This window comes from Callorhinchus milii, unplaced genomic scaffold, assembly GCF_018977255.1.
Source record: "Callorhinchus milii isolate IMCB2004 unplaced genomic scaffold, IMCB_Cmil_1.0 Scaffold9, whole genome shotgun sequence".
Lineage (NCBI taxonomy): Eukaryota > Metazoa > Chordata > Chondrichthyes > Chimaeriformes > Callorhinchidae > Callorhinchus > Callorhinchus milii.
Window position 1 is genome coordinate 14,995,110 of NW_024704750.1, and position 16,645 is coordinate 15,011,754.

The 16,645-nt window shown below is 42.2% G+C and overlaps 1 protein-coding gene across 1 annotated transcript in view; it reads right to left on the minus strand.

Annotated features, from left to right (window-relative positions):
- Positions 1–16,645, minus strand: part of kiaa0586 (KIAA0586 ortholog) — a 78,588-nt gene that overhangs the window by 2,959 nt on the left and 58,984 nt on the right. The window contains exons 16-18 of the mRNA XM_007893310.2: positions 12,641–12,771; positions 10,416–10,503; positions 1,277–1,342 (exon numbers count right to left, since the gene is read on the minus strand). Coding sequence (XP_007891501.2) covers positions 1,277–1,342; positions 10,416–10,503; positions 12,641–12,771 — 285 coding nt within the window. The remainder of the gene's footprint in view (positions 1–1,276; positions 1,343–10,415; positions 10,504–12,640; positions 12,772–16,645) is intronic.

Consider the following 16,645-nt stretch of genomic DNA (forward strand, 5'->3'; position numbering starts at 1 on the left):
ACAGCGTTGTTCACGTCAGGAGCACATCTTAAAGTGCTTCACGCAGCTGACTGGGCATTGGACTTTGTGTGTATGGGGAGGAAGAGCTGAGGAGGGTGAGAGGCAGAGAGAAAAAGAAGACCCAAAGCACAGTTGAAGAGATAAGTCAAGGAGGGCTTTAGAAGTGGTGAGGGAGGAAAGGGGGCAAGGCGGAGGGAATCTGAGTGGGGCGGGGGCAGAACAGCTGAAAGCTTGCCCACCAATGGTAGGGCAGATCAAGCAGGGGGCATGAACCAGGTGTTTCCTGAGCAGAAGGAGTGTCAGGGTCGGTAGGATTGCAGAGGTCGGGTGCGGCGAGGCGGATTCAAATTCAATCCAACCCAGCCTGGCGTAGGAAATTACATATGGCTGTGAATCAAGTCACCTCAGCTCACACAATTATTAATAAAACCATTCAATTTCCAGTCTAGTGAGTGAAATTCTTCTTTCAGTAACCTGATCAGAGAGTGGGGGGAGGAAAGGATCGTCTAACATCTAGATCTGGAAAAGGAATGGGACGCACAACTTCAGTTTTAAGCCATCTATTACTTGTGATGTTTTCTAAAGGGTTTTTCTAGAGATTGCAAAGAGCAGTTTTGTGAACACCACAATATAGCCTCCGAGCCTCTGCACAGCTCTGATCAGTCCATGCAAACAGCAGAGGCTTGACTGCGTGAGCAGCAGTTCTGAACCACTGGGAGGCCATTGACAGAGACTGTTAAGGGGGCAGGTGCTGTCCAACACACTGCGGTGTCATTGTTAACAAAGAGAGGACAAAACGAAAATAATCAGAGGGCAGCCACAAGCCTTCTGGAAACAAACTGGTGAACTAGAAACACCTGTAAAAACAGGAGGGTTTCTGCCCTTCTGAAAGACTCAGATAATACTATTTACATGTTCCCTCTTGATGCTGGATTCCAGCTGCTTTGCCTTCAGCCTGTTTAAATGGATGCAGATTCTTGGAGGACAAGAGCCGTTCCCAATGTCCTTCAATGGAGCACCTGGGGCCATTTAATGCAACGTTATTAAACTTCCAAGGAGCACTGACAGACTGATTTGCTTTCCATTCGAAAGACAATTTTCTTGAGTACACAAAGACTAGCTCAAGCCAGGCTGTTTTGTGAGACACCTTTGAAGCTCAGGTGGTGTTATATTCTTACTCCTTGAAATGGATCGTGGGCAGACGAAGATAAGTCTCAAAACAAGCCTTCACAAAGCAATCTGTGCTACTACGTTGGTGGTCTGACCATCACCTCACCTGGAAACTGTGACCCAAGATAGATGTTTGGTTCAACGCGCATCTGATCCATGTCACCCTGCGTACCTGTTAATAAAGAGAGTTGATGCTGGGTTAGTCTTTGTTAAATAGTACTGCTGACTTAGATAAAATGTGTTAAGACCACTTGATTTTCATCCTTTTCATATTTCACATCTCCTAGATTAACTTTTCACAGTACACATGAACAAACTAAACTCATCACAGTGTGTCGACCCCACCTCTTGTCAAGCAGAAAGAAGCTAAATTCAGCGAAAACCTGGATACACCTGGATCAAGGTAGATGTTGATGACCTGTCTTTTGTTGGTGAATCCAAAAGCATAGGACTTAAATGTAAACCAGCTAGAAAACAGACAGGAATATACAGTGGTGAGAATGTGGAACACACTGCCAGAAGCAATGGCTGAAGCAAATCACATCAATGTATTTAAGAGAAAATGTGATGCATACCTGAGGGAGAAGGAAAAGGTACAACAGAGGGAAATTGGATGCGGTTGGAACTCATGTGGAGTATAAACATTGGCATGGACTGGTTGGGACAAATGGCCCATTTCTGTGTGTATGACTTCATGTAACTATGTAATTCAGGTGCTTGCTCTGTCTGACTCAGTTTTGCTCTAGACAGCGATACTACCAACTAAGCCATCATATTTGTCTTCACTGTCTTAACAATAGCACGATATAAAAATGAAAACATCTACAGGGAAATAACGGGGTAAAATTTGCGATAGTTTTAATGCATTCCTTGTATTCAGTAATATTCATCAGGTCGAGCACACTCTGCAGGTAAGTCCATTCATTTCCTGGTCATTGTGTCTCCAACTGTTTTAACCTTAAAGCGAGCAATTTGTACTTTGTAAATTAGGCCTGAAATCTAGTACCACATGATTCTGTTAAGTAGGTATTTCTCAGCTTTGATCTGCTGAGAAGGGACGAAAACTGTTCCTTGGCCAGAAAATGTACTTCTGCCTTGGGCCCAGCCTTCTCCAACACTGCCGCCAGTTCCAGGTACTTAGATCATCTAAAGGCACTGACCACTAACTCACTGTGGCCCATTTTCAAGTACTGATGACAATGGTTTTCTGCAACTAAACCTCAAGGAAACTTGCTTCGCAGAACAAAACGTATCTCGCCATTCAGGTGCAATAAATGGACGCCTGTGATCCAGTTAATAGTGACAATTTAAAGCAGCTGCTATTATTTCCTGGAAATACACAAGATTGCGTGCTTGTGGTGACTCAGTACGTGCTACATTGCGCTGTGAACACTTAGAAATAATCCTTGTAATTTGATGCTTCTTAATACATTGGCAATACGAGGCGTCAGCCAAGACATGTGAACAAGATGGCATTTCTTTGGCTTTTGATAGCCACAAATTTAGAGCGGTTTAAAGAGGTTTCATAAACTGCAAAGCTGGCACTGCATAGTTTTCTAAATATGTTAGACGAGTTCCAGGAAAAGGAGGCCCTAAGACTAGCTGCAGAGGTAAGTGTTTGGATAGGCACCTCTGAGGCAGTGGGCAGGAAATTCTCAGTGAAAGCTCCATTACAGTAGCGTTAATCCACCGTTTAACAGAATGTAGCATTCCTCCTGATCTTCATTGTTCAGAAAATATGCAGTAAAAGCAATAAGAGCAGGAAACAAATGATCCAATACAGAACTTGCAGGTTAAAAACCCACACATAAGTTAACCCTATTACCCCATGTTAAACTGAAGGCTCATTTTTTGAAAGGTTTCTAACTGAAAAACCGGGGGGTCAACTTTCCATGATTTCTTAACCAATTTCCTAAATAGGAAATCCAGAAGTCTGTGACTTCAACTCAATATATTTTTGAGCGGAATCAATGTTGAATCGGAGTGATATACTTGGTGTCCACCTGGAGAAGGAGACCCCACTTAGATTTCACAATTTAGAAATATCACAAAATTGTGCACAAAACATTTTAATAAATTGGACTAGAGGGTCAGTTTTATTAGAGACATGAAGGCCAATTTTCCGGGACTTTTCCAGACAGCCTTTCATCTAATAAACAACAACTTGAATGTATACGGCGCTTTACACAAAGGATAGATAGCATCTCTGAGTGCTACTTAGGCAGGGCTAGCAGTGAGCAAAGGGGGAGGTGACCATAGGCGTGGTCGAAGAGACAGGTATCAGGGCTGGAGTTACGGATAGATATAAAGGGGGGGGGGCAAGGCAAAGGGATTGAGGCAGGGCGTTCCAGAAGCAACAGAAATGCTTTACATGCGTGAGAAACACAGGCAGTTGCTTCCCACAATTACAAATAATCCCTCCATTTCATCATGGATATCCCAAGCAATCCCTGGTGGGATTAATTGTTTGGTAAACTGCGATGCTATTAGCTGAGTGATTAAAGTCAGAACACTTGTAAGCTCTCAACGTCCTAAAGCAGCTTCCACAGTTTGCTGCATTGTTCCTCTATTTCGGTGCTATGACTGGTCTCAGTAAAAACAATAAACGCAGGCAGTTTCAGGCTCAAATCGGGGGCACGAAAACAACGTCGGGAGAAAAGCCAATAAAATGATGAAAGGCTGTCTGGAAAAGTCCCGGAAAATTGGCCTTCATGTCTCTAATAAAACTGACCCTCTAGTCCAATTTATCAAAATGTTCTGTGCAAAAATTTCTGGCTTTCTGGTAAGAAGACAAACAGTGCATCTTGCTTTTGAAACAGATCTGAATTGCATCAAGCAAATGAAGACTGAACAGAAAGTTCAGGGCGGTTTCACGAATCTTAGTTAAACCAACCTTCCCGAGTGGCTCTGAATATAATGCTGAAGATAATAACCCTTGTATTTTGTACAGTGCATTATCACGCTGTTGAGACTTTTCGAAGTACTTCACAGGATATACTATAAAGCCCAGTGACTGTGTATTTTGTTGGCGAACCCAGCAACCAACTTGGATGCAACAATGTCCCACAGACTGCCCTGATGTGCTTGCCCACTGTTTGTCAGGGGGATTGCTGGCCAGGCCAAGATGAAATTAGTACATGCAGATAATTCTCTAGCAAGAACACGGGGGGGGGGGGGGGAGTAGGAGAGCAGAAATTCCACCTGGGCTAGACTAACACTATTTTCTTAGCATTAAAGAGGTTGGCAAGTTCTTAAGACAGTGTTAATTTTTAAGCCCTTTTTTAAAAGAAACACGGGCTAGTTTCGCGGGCAGGGCGAAACCTTAGGCAAGTGTCCTTACTCCACACACCTCTGTTTACCTAGCAGTAAATAGGAACCCAGTTGTTAGTCGATTGGCGGGTCACTTTCCAGGCGTAATAATCCATCCAAAAAAAGGTTGGTCACTCAATCCACGACTGTGGCCCAATTGGCTGCTGTCCAACACACTAATACACAGTCAATCTTCTTCTATATTCTGTGAAGTGCTTTGAGACGTCTCAACGATGACATGATGAGGCGCTATCTCAAATGCATGGATGATGATGATTATTATTATTTTTACTATACGTACTGCAGAAAAACAGCTTCAAGTTTCAGAATGAATTCAATGATTTGCCAAATTCTGGATGGTCTGAAATGCTACACAAATAGAGTCAATGTAGCCCCAGGGGGAATTCCTTCCCCCCCGGGTGGCCAAACACAGGGGAGAATTAGTTAAGAGTGGGAAGTGGAATTGGGAAATGAACCCAAGAGTGGGCTCAATGGGCTTCTTTCCTTTCTCCTCAATGGAACAAAGAGACACAGGGGTGTAGAGGAGCTAAAGACTCCAGATGTGCTATTTTGCTCCAGAAAAACAGTGGATTCACCGCTGCCCAGTTCTGGCAGAAATTAATAAAATAAATGTACAAACTATTATCTGTCAAGCGGATTTTATGCACAGGGTCATCCCCAGGAGACTTCAGGGAGAAGTCGGCTGGTATTTCTGCCTGCGTGAACTCTGCTATATTTGTTTTAAATATTTCATGCCCAGTTGGAGTCCTGTCCGATGGATGGTGATAAAAGCTGCAGTCACCCAGGGAGCTGAATCTCTGTTGGTGGCAGTGGAGATAAGGTCAGATTCTGACTGGTCTCATCTCCGCCATCAAGCAGCGCTGAACAAAAACAGGGGAAAAATCGACCCTCCCATGTTACTGAAGGTGTAATTGAGAGGATGATCTGCAGTGTTGCGCGTGTACAATTTTACAATTTTAGTACATTTATAATAAACCTTGCACTTTGTCGAGACGTCTCAATGCACTTCACAGAATATATTGTAAAGTGAATTGACTGTATATTTTGTGGGTGAAACGTGGCAGCCGATTGCTCATAGGATTGCCCCACAAACAGTCGTGGATTGAGTGACCAAACCAACAGCACTCTTAACGGAAGGCTGATTACAAACAAGCTTCTTTCTTGAATTAAATTCAATTTATAAATGTAAATATTTGGGGATAAATATTTTGGGAGATCCAATTGATTTGAAACTTGTTCTAGAATATAAAACAACACTCATTTTCCCTTTTTTAAAAAAAATGACCGCAAATAAACTTCAACCCATGCAATGCTGCAGTATAAAACAATATTGTTAGTGCCTGGGCCTCTCTTTTTGTCCCATCACACAGCTAACTCAGCAGGAAGTATTGTAAAAATAAACAAGAACGAGATACAGTAATGTACAAGAAATTCAACTGAGTGATAATTCCTTTGGGAGGCAAGCACCAATACATCATGTCTGCTTGACCTCTTTTGAGCTTATTTCTCAAAGAAAATAAAGTTTTCGTTTTTAAAAGAAACAGCCCAACCAAGCCACAAAACTGAGTTTAAAAAAATCACTGCAAATGTTGCTACTTAATTTAATGACTTGACGTCCTTCCTCCCCTCCTCCCACCCGCTGTACAAATACATTTGCTCCCCATTTGTCAACTCTTTTCTAAAGTTATCTGCCATTACGAGACACAGACAAATGGGCAGAGTCAGTGAAGCTGAAAGTTCCTTTAGATCTCACTGAAAAAATAACGCACTATTGTAACAGAACGATTTTAATTCTTTTAAAAATAAAATTCCCGTTTCAAAATCTATCGAGATTTGGAGCTGGACCCACAGACTGATGGGGACCTGCAGAATGAGAATCTTTCTCTAGCTTTTGTAGTTCTTCACCTGGATAGTTGCAGTTTAGCAGAATTTAGTAACATCGCTGTTAATTCCTTACACATGGGGCTAAGCCAGGCCTGTGTGAGATTCATGCAGGGATTTTGTGCAGGGTGAGGACAGCGCAGATCTGGTTGTGGTGCTGCACAAATAACATCTGCCGAGAAACCTCGAAAGAATACAGGATTATACAAAGTTATCTGAAGAAATGAACTGCATCAATGAGGTGGTTTCACTCAGCACTTTAAACCATGGACCAGATGTCAATCAAAAGTTTTCAAATGTATTTTTCAGGATAGGCTTATTCAAAGGCTGCTGAAATTTCTTACAGGTCTGTAATACCTCCTGCACAGAGAGAAGTCCATCATTGCTCCCTCTCTTCTCCTGCATTCAGGCAGCACCAAATGGTTGCACGAGCCCTGACTCTAAAATCCATTCTTCACACATGAACCCAAACAGTGTGCAACATATGTCCACTGGGAGCTTTGCCCCCTCTCCATGTTCACACACGCACACTTTTCCAGCATGTTTCACTTGATCGCAGTGGAAATCCTAACTGATTGATTCCCCTCCCCAGCCCAGGGAAGATCAAGCAATTGCAAATCTGTTCTAACTCCCTGGCTGAGATCAGCTAACTAACGCAAACCAGGGATCAGGCCTGCCTCAGACCTCCCCAGTCTGTACGGCTCAGGGCAACAACAAATGGTGCATTTATCCATTGAGCTGTGAGGGGAGAGAAGAGAGGGGGGTAAGCACACTGTTTAAGGATGAAAGGGAAGACAGTAGGGAATTGTCTGGGATTTTGGCATGAGTGAATTGCCAGATCAGCAGAACTGATTTAATAGTCTCAAGATTTCAAAAGAACAAAAGCTAAATAAGTGTTAGACGAGAGAAAGAATAAATGAGATGAAGAAGGCTAAGATAAACACCCACTTCTAAGAACTAGATGAAAGCAGCATCGATGGTCAGAAAAGAAACAGAAACTTGCACCCCCATCTTATCGCTATGCAGCAAACTAGGTCACGAAACAATGATTTTTGTTGATCCATAAACATCGTGTTTAATGGGAAAGCTGTTGATGGAGCAGTTCACTGTACACATGGTACCAGTGGGAATATGTCGCAACGCACATTCCACACCACTGGTTCTGCGGTAATAGTTCCAAGGTGCAGAACACAGCTGTCCGACTTATCCAGACAGAATTTTTGATGCAGGGGATGGGGGGGGGGGGGGGGGTGGCATGGACAAGGCAGTAAGAGTGTCAGGACAGTGGAAGGACAAGCAGAATTGGTGGCTGTGAAGTCCGATTGATGAAGAACAGATGGGGTTTAGATGAAGGCTGATACAAAGCATACATCAGGTGATTCAACACAGGCAGTCTTCCAATCCAGGGAATCAAGTGCTAAGGGGAGAACAATTTCCTTTAGTTGGGGAAATAATAATGCTTGCGTTTTATACAGCCCTGTATAGTGTCATTCATCTGTCTGAAATTAGAGTTGAGGTACAGATCAGCCGTGATCGAATAGAATTGCGGAACAGGCTCGAGGGGCTGAAAGGTCTACTCCTGTTTCTATGTTCCTATGAAAGTGCCTCAGAGGATTTACCGCTACGTGTGGTGACTGTACTTTCAGTCACGGCTGAAGATCTTCCTCTTCGACCGCGCTCACAGTCACCTCCGCCCTGGCTCGGCGTCAGGCTCTGTCACTGTTAAGTGCTCCGAGAAGCTAAATAAGGGTGCTATATAAATGCAACTTGTTGTAGGTGAACGCAGCAGCCGATTTGCACTGAGTAATTTCCTTTAAACAAGACCAAAATACTGAGCTGCAGTGTCGGCGCAATTATTAAAGTGTTTGTTTTATGCTTGAATGAATGAGCTCTGAGTGCACTTTATGCCTCTTCCCAACCACTCTCCTTCTAAGACAACAACAATTTGCACTTGTATAGGGCCCTTCACGCAGGGTAGCGTCTCAGAGCGCTTATGTCTCACAAGACAAGAAACAAGCGGACACCAACCTCTGACAATGACATTTTAGAACTGGACACAGGAGGATGTCTCTCCAATCCCACCACCCATAGAGTCTGACCAGCGAAGGCGCTATACCAAATGCAAGGATTATTATTACCACTTTAATCCGTAAACACAGATTCCATTTTCCTCCATACTATTCTCAACTCCTCCCTCAAGGACACAGCTGGGATGAGGGCTGCGCAGTGTGGGGTAATCGCAGGTGGGAAGCTGTACCTTGTTGCTCTGAGGATCAGTGTTTTCACACTTATTAAAGCACCTGAAGCTCCTTTATTTTGACAAAAAAAGAGGAAAACAAGCTTTGAAGCAGCCACTGCTAATTGCCGTTGGGTGTCCAGCTTCTCAGCAGCTTCTCTCTCTCGAGATGTTGTGCCAACAGAAAGTAAATAGCGTCACGACTCACAAATGAGAAGCATTTTGGAAAAAAGAAAACGGTTGAACAATAGCTGGAAAACGAAGGTGTAAAAGATTATCTTAACAACCACAGTTGACCACAACTGCCATCTACTGCTAACAGAGAATATTACAACTAGAAGAGACAACTTCTGAGAACTCTGCTCTCTCGTGTACACAGCATGTTACTGCAATAAAGCGATATAGTCTTTGTGTTAAATACTAAGCCCACTTAATTTAAAAATGATATCCTATGATAAAAGTTGTAATAATTTATTTTCTTAAACATCTGTCCAAAATATTGCATCTATTCATTAGACTGGAACAAAACATCCGATAGCTCTCTTGCCTCTGAGTCAGAAGGTTGTGGCTTCAAGCCCCACGTGTAGACTTTGAACTAGGCTGACACTCCAGTGTAGTGTTGAGGCAGTGCTGTACTCTGCATTGTTGTAGATGTCATATTTTAGATGAGACATTAAACCAAATACCTACTTGCCTGTTCACATGGACGTTAAAGATCCCATGGTACTATTCTAAAAGAGGAGGGAGTTTCTCCCGGTGTCCTGGCCAGCAATCCTCCTGATAAAATTCATCATTCATTTCATAGCCATTTATTTGTAGGTTACTGCTGAGCACAAACTGGCTGCTGCATTTACCCACAAAATACACAGTGGCAACACTTCACAATAACTCCTGAAGTGCTTTGAGACATCCTCACGACACAAAAGGCGGTATATCAAATGCAAGGATTATTATTGCCACATTATGAAAGATTAAACTATTATTTAAGTTATTATTAGTTATTGTTTAATGAAGATTAAATTATTGTTATAAAAAAAATTAAATGTAATTTTTTCTGCCAATTCTTTCTCCTCCAATCTTCTCTGCTTCCCTCCTGAGGACTTTTAACCCACTTTCTCTGGGGAACAGTTCATTGACTCCTCAGAACCTCACTCAAGGGGCTATTATTCGCATGTGAATATGATCACACGTGAATAGTGACCACACATGAGATGCCACCTGCGAACCGTACCCTAGTGGAAGGCAAACATTTACAAACACAACTTTTGAAACTGAGCAAAAAAAAAAGATGTATGTAGCAAACAAAACAATGGACCGAAGTGAACGATAGATACAAGGTGCACGACGTGTTTAAAATATTGAATATGTTTTCAATCATGTAACAATTTGGAAACCACTGCCACCCAATGCACAGCTTTTACAACTTTGCAAACCGTGCTGCTAGCTTCGAAAGATCCAGAGTCAGTTTGAACATTTGCTAACTGGTATAAATCAATATAAATCACTTTCAGTGTTAAGGGGGTAAGAGTAGAAGGGCCTTCTCTCCAGGGACAGCACGTCCTGCAGGAGGACCCATGTATTGTCAAGCTGACCTGTAAGATGTCCACAGTGAGGCAATTTCCGTTTGGTGTCGACTTCTCATGGGTCAGAGTGACGTCCATGGGGGTCCCTGGAGGTGCCCCAATTTACGCCTTTTCTGGAATGAGGTGCCATTTATGCTGCCGTTTTCCTGACGAGTGTCCTTTCTAATTACAATTAGCAGCAGAACCAGGAGGCGTGTGTTTGAGAGATCACTTACTTGGTTGTAAATGACTTAAGGTTGCAGGTTCGACCAGCAGCAGATGTGTAATTGCTGGTCTTTGTTCAGTCCCTGCGATTTCATCGCCCTAAACAAGTCAAGAATATGAATTACATAATTATAATAATAATCCTTGCATTTGATATAACCCCTTATCAGGTAATTGAGACATCTCAAAGCGCTTCACAGATTATACTGTAAAATTAATTGACTGTATATTTTGTGGGTGAAACGCAGCAGCCTATTCCGCACAGCAGAATCCCACAAACAGTTGTGGACCAATTTTTTGTTGTTGTTGTAGTGGTAGTGGTATAGCACCTGTGTATTTTGTAGGCAAATTACTGGCCGAGTGTTTGAAATTCCTTGCCTACACTGAAAAACAGTACGGTAGAAAAGCATCAGCTGAATATCAATCATTTGCCCTGCTCACTTATCCAAGCCGACTAATGCTCTTTCTTCTTCTTATTTCTTCAAATCCCGCTGCATTAAAGGTGCAGGCGCAGTATGCCCCATAATTAAAGGGAAGCTTACTGCAGACACTCGATTATCTCGATCAATCCGTTCCTTGCACAACCCAGTCAGTTTAGCAAACTGATCTTCTACTACTGCAGTAGATTCAAGTGTTTGGGATTACTGAGGTTCGTACAAATAGAATTGCTATGGATAACAAAAAAGGCTGGAATAAAATTATGGAGGCAACACAATTACACAAAGGATGAAACTAAACTTGTGTAAAAGGCAATTCTCCTCTACGTGCCTTAGCTACTTTCATTGATCTGTGGGTCAGTTTCACCCAAGGTATAAGTTGAAGAACGGTTCGCATTTAATTCAATCGGTTATCAGTCCTTTCAAGGAGATGAATTCACTAGAGGTTTCTTTGGAGTAGAATTGGCGTGATGTACAGCAAGCGGATTACACAGGGGACATTGTGATGTGCTCTCTGTGGCATTTAGTCCAGAAGCTTTATTGGGATGATGTGAAGCTGCCAATACTTGATTAATGTGTACAATGATTGCTCCTTCTCCCCATTACCCTTCTGTGTGATGTTGCACAGTGTGGATTCAGAATATAACCTTGTGTTAAACAGGCAGGCTCCTGGAAGGAGTGATGAGTTAGCACCTTGAACTTTGACCTCTGGGACCCAGATGTGATTGAATGGGAGGCCAAAACCTCTGTCGCATCTCTCTGCAGATGCGGCAGAAGTTTTGCCTGAAATTAGTTGAAACAGGAGCAATTGAGATCCTAAGTGCATTCATGCTGGGGCCCCAATAACACCCATTGTTCGTCAAATTATAAATCCCTTTTCAAAGAGGCCATAATTGCTGCTCATCTGATGGTCTACTGGGGAAAGACATTTTAGCACAAAGCCAAAGACCAGGTTACAGCTTCAATTCATAAATCTGTGCCAAGATTATGATAACATTCAAATTTACAATGATATAGTGCCTGCCTTTCATGTCAGTACAACACTCAAGTTTGCACCCGAGCTGGGGGTGGGGGCAAGGTTGATGGGGGGAAAGGGGGAGAAAGATGATTGAAAACATGGTTAAAGTGGAGGTCTTGATGCTGGTCTTTAAGTAGGTGAGGGAAGCAACGAGTTGAAGGGGACTCCGGCATGGACTTGCAGAGAATGTGGGCAGATGTGCTGAAAGCCCAACTGCCCATGTTGGGCTGGGGGACATGAAGCACCCAGTACCCACTGAGCAGAGGGGATGAGCTAATCTCAGCCAGCTACAATGTTTTGAGAGGGGAGTTTCTCTCAGTGTTCTGGTCAACAATTTTCTGGATGGAATTAAATAACAACAACAACTTGCATTTGTATAACGCCCTTCACAGCCGGACAGCGTCTTGGAGAGCTTAATTATTCGCTTTATGACTCTCGTGGAAATTCGTTTAAAAATACAGTCATTACACTTTACAGTACACACGAACAGGAGTAGGCTATTCAATCCCTCCAGCCTGTTCCGCCGTTCTATTAGATCATGGCTGTTCTGTACCTCAACTCCAGATCCTGGGTAGTCCTTCTGACGTGAAAAGCGTGACATCTCACATGTAAGGACTGTTATTTTTTTCTTCTTTTCTCTTCCTGGCTTATCCAGACTGAATGCTGGTCCAGACTGTCTCCTTCCATTCCAACTAATTTGCATTGTTCAGTTAAAGCTATCATATTACAACAGCAATCAGCTGCACTTCAAATAACAGTTGGGATGGACTGGAAATGTTACCTGTCCCCTAACTCCTGTCTTCTGTGGAGCCACGATAACCTGTCTGGTGCGAGGTGCCAAGACTGTCTGTGCCTCCAATTCAGCAAGACTCATGGGGCCATAGCTGGCTTCCGATAATCTTTCACTTCTTCCTAGGGTTCAAGAAATGTTGGTCTTATATTATGTATAAAAAACATTAAAAATTGCATTTTTTTTCCTGCTACTATGACATGGAAAAGTCTCAAAGCGCTTCGCATATAATGAAATAAATAAATAATCCATATATTTGATATAGCGCATTTCATATCAGGAGGACATCTCAATTCACAGGATTTACTATAAAATGCAGTGACTGTATTTTGTAGGAATCATTTGCAAAGATACCAGGAGACTCCCTTCTGCTTTATCATCCACCTGAACAGGCAGACAGGACCCTGGTTTAAGGATGGGACTCTGACAAAGCAGCATTGGATTGTCAGTCTGGATTGTGAGTTCAAAGTCCCATCGTGGTCTTGAACTCACAACCTTCTGACTCAGAAGCGAGAATGCTAACAACGGAGTCAAATAACCTCACATATTACAGGCAAGTGACTTGATTTTTCAGGCGAAAGCGATAGGGATGCTCTACAAACAGTCATGCAGTGAATGACAAATTCATGAGGAGGATTATTGGCCAGAATTAAAGGATTTCAGAGATGTATAAAAACAGCGTAAACTAAAAAGACTCCTGCAGGAAGCTTAACAGGTTTTTGGTGAATAAAGCTGACCAGCTTGCTTTCTTTTCACAAAAGGCAGGGTTTTCAAAGAAAGACTTCTGTTTAGTCAAATGGGTTAAACACAGTCAAGTAAAATGAGAAGTTACCTCGGAAAGGATAAGTAACAAGATTATTCTTGTTGTACAAGATGCCAATCATTGTTACAATGTGTGTGCTGGCAATAGCGAAATGGGGATTAAGGGGTCAATAATGAATGAAATACCTGACAACTTGCATGAATAACACTTACATTAAAGAAGACATGCCAAGAAAATTAACTTTTAATTGGATTTTTGCTATTTGGGTTATGGCAGTTTAATTAGAACTTCTCTGGTGATGTCGGAATTCAACTATTAAACCTTCCACACGACATACAGCACCAGGATATACACAGTCAATCCACTTTACAGTGTTTCCTGTGAAACAATTTGAGACGTCCTCCCGTCGTGGTAGGTGCTATACCAAATCTAAGAATTATTATAATAATAATTCCTTGCATTTGATATAGCGCCTTATCAAGTCATTGAGACCTCTCAAAGCACTTCACAGAATATATTGTAAAGTGAATTGACTGTGTATTTTGTGGGAGAAACTGGCAGCCAATTGCACACAGCAATGTCCCACAAACAGTTGTGGATTGAGTGACCCAAATTTTTTTTTGGAAGGATTATTATCCCTGGAAAGCAATTTGCCAATTGACTAATAACTAGGTTCCTCCTTACTCTTAGGTAAACAAAGGAATGTGGAGTAAGGAAACACGCCTAAGGTTTCGCCCTGCCCAGGAACCAAACCCAGGTCCTCTCCTTGTGAGGTACATTCTTTAACCACTACGCTACAGGACTCCAAATCTCCACATTATCATCTGTTCCCCTTCATGACAATGTTTTCTTGCCATCTTTTCTCCTGAAGACATTTAATTCTCTTTCCACTGTTGGATGTTTCCACAGGCAGCAGTCCCTCACCCCAATGACCATTATACCTCACTTTAGAGCCAGGGTAGGTGAGTCAACCAACAGAAATCCGAAGGCCCCAAATTCCTCCTGGTTCTTGCTTGAAATGCAAAGTTGTGCAGAATTTCGGAAAAGTCTTCAATTCAGACATAAGCTGTTTCTGCAATTCTTTGTAAGGCCAACATCATGAAGTATTTCAGGCTTTGGTAGCAGGAAACTTTCCCCTTTTCATCCAGGGTGTTGGGGCCAAATGTAGCACATTAGTGCTGCAGTACATGAGATCAGCTAACACAGCACAGACCATAAATCAAACCTGGGACATTTCAGACTCCATTTAAATTAACACCATGAATTATGTGTACGAGGTGGAGCATGACCTCCTAAGAGGTCAGTTGAAATAGCCATTGCCAAGAGTGAAACGTAGCCACACTAACCCCAGAACATCCCAGGTTTGATTCTTGCCCTGTGCTTAGTTGACCGATTTCAGGCAGAGGTCAGGGTGCTGCAATTGGTCTAAATGCTTCTCAGAGAGGAAGTGATAGATTTGCCAGAGTTCCCATTCCTTGCATTAGATGGTTACACATCATTTTCTGAGGGATGGAGAAACGTACCTGAATTTTTGAAACATCGTACCTGAAAGAATCAATTGTACTCAGAATGTTTGATCACAAAAATAAATTGCACTTCCTCTGCCCACCAGTGGAGCTTACGCTTAAGAGGGTTAAAGGTCTTTGCAAAAGAAAGCACAAGCAATAAATATATCAACACTTGCTGTGCTTCTTAACACTCGATCCTTTCTCTTGAGATCTGGTTGGAAAACTCCTAGTGGAAACGGTTAACGTTCCTGCTATTCTAAGACATGAATTGCCCACAAAATTTACAGTCAATTCACTTTACCATATATTCTGTGAAGCGCTTTGAGTCATCTCGAAGACGTGATGAGGCACTATGTCAAATGCAAGGATTATTATTATGAAGTGGGGTGGGGAAGAGAAGTATTTAAATTGAATCAAAATGCTTCTGAAACAGCATTAATGCTTGCTCCCTTTATCTTTTAAAGTGTCTCTTGAATGCAATGGAACTGAATGGTTTAGCTCACCCGGCAAAGGTTGACTTTGTCAAAACAAGTACATGAAAGTTACAAACAAAGGCATCTTACCTCTCCTGACAGCACTGCTCCAAGCAGCAGACTTACTGGCAGCGATACAACTAATTGGGTTCCAACTGTATTAACGCATGCATCGGTTTGGACTGCAGATGAACTTCTTTTAAATTTGTGCCAATTAAGTTGCGTTTCTGAAAACTTGTTTTTAAGAGATACGAGGTGTCAAAGTAAAGTGTTTTCAATAAAAATTGTTGGCCCGGAGAACAGCTCCACAAGAACACACACACACATACACGCACACAGCCATATTTATGGGACATCTTACAGGCTTTTTGGAATGTAACAGATACTAAGATACCAGTGAGCAAGCTATTACGAGCGGGTAGTTTCTCTCCAAAGTAAAATAAACCCTTTCCCTATTGTGAATGCTTGTTATCCGTGTGAGGGGATAAGCATTAAAATAAACGTAGTGACTGTTACAAGCACAGGGGGCACTTAAATGTTTTCCATGACACCACGTGAGACATTTCTCACCTCTCAGGACTGCTATATCGAAAATTGTACAGTGCATTGATTTCATGGGGTGGTCTGGACAATGCACAATTAATTACGTGGACTATAAGAATTTTAATAAGAAAAAGACATTTCTACCACTTTCTTTCTGACTAAATGTACTAAATTGATATGGAGCTTTGTACCTCCTTTATAAACATATAATAAATTTGAATTTAGTTTTCAATTCGCCATCAGCTACTGTTCAGAAGCAAAAACTTCCTTCACTGCTTCAGTTCCAGTGTAGAAGTAGCGGGGGGAAGAGGAAAGGGGGAAGAGAGAGTGAGAAGGGAAGAATTTCATACTGATTGGTGTTATATATAATAATAATAATCCTTGCATTTGATATAGCGCTTTTTACGTCGGGAGGACGTCCCAAAGCGCTTCACAGAACACATGTAAAGTAAATTGACTGTATATTTGTGGGCGAACACGGCAGCCAATTGCACACAGCAATGTCCCACAAACAGTCGTAGATTGAAAATGACCAATTTATTATAGTTTTTGGTTTTGGAGGGATTATTATTAGGCGTGTGGAGTAAGGAAACTTGCCCAAGGTTTCGCCCTGCCTGGAACTGAACTCAGGTCTCTCGCTTGCATATAAGATGCAGTTTTGTCTCAAACACGCCATGGTCCAATAAATATTTATCAGAGAGCAGAACAA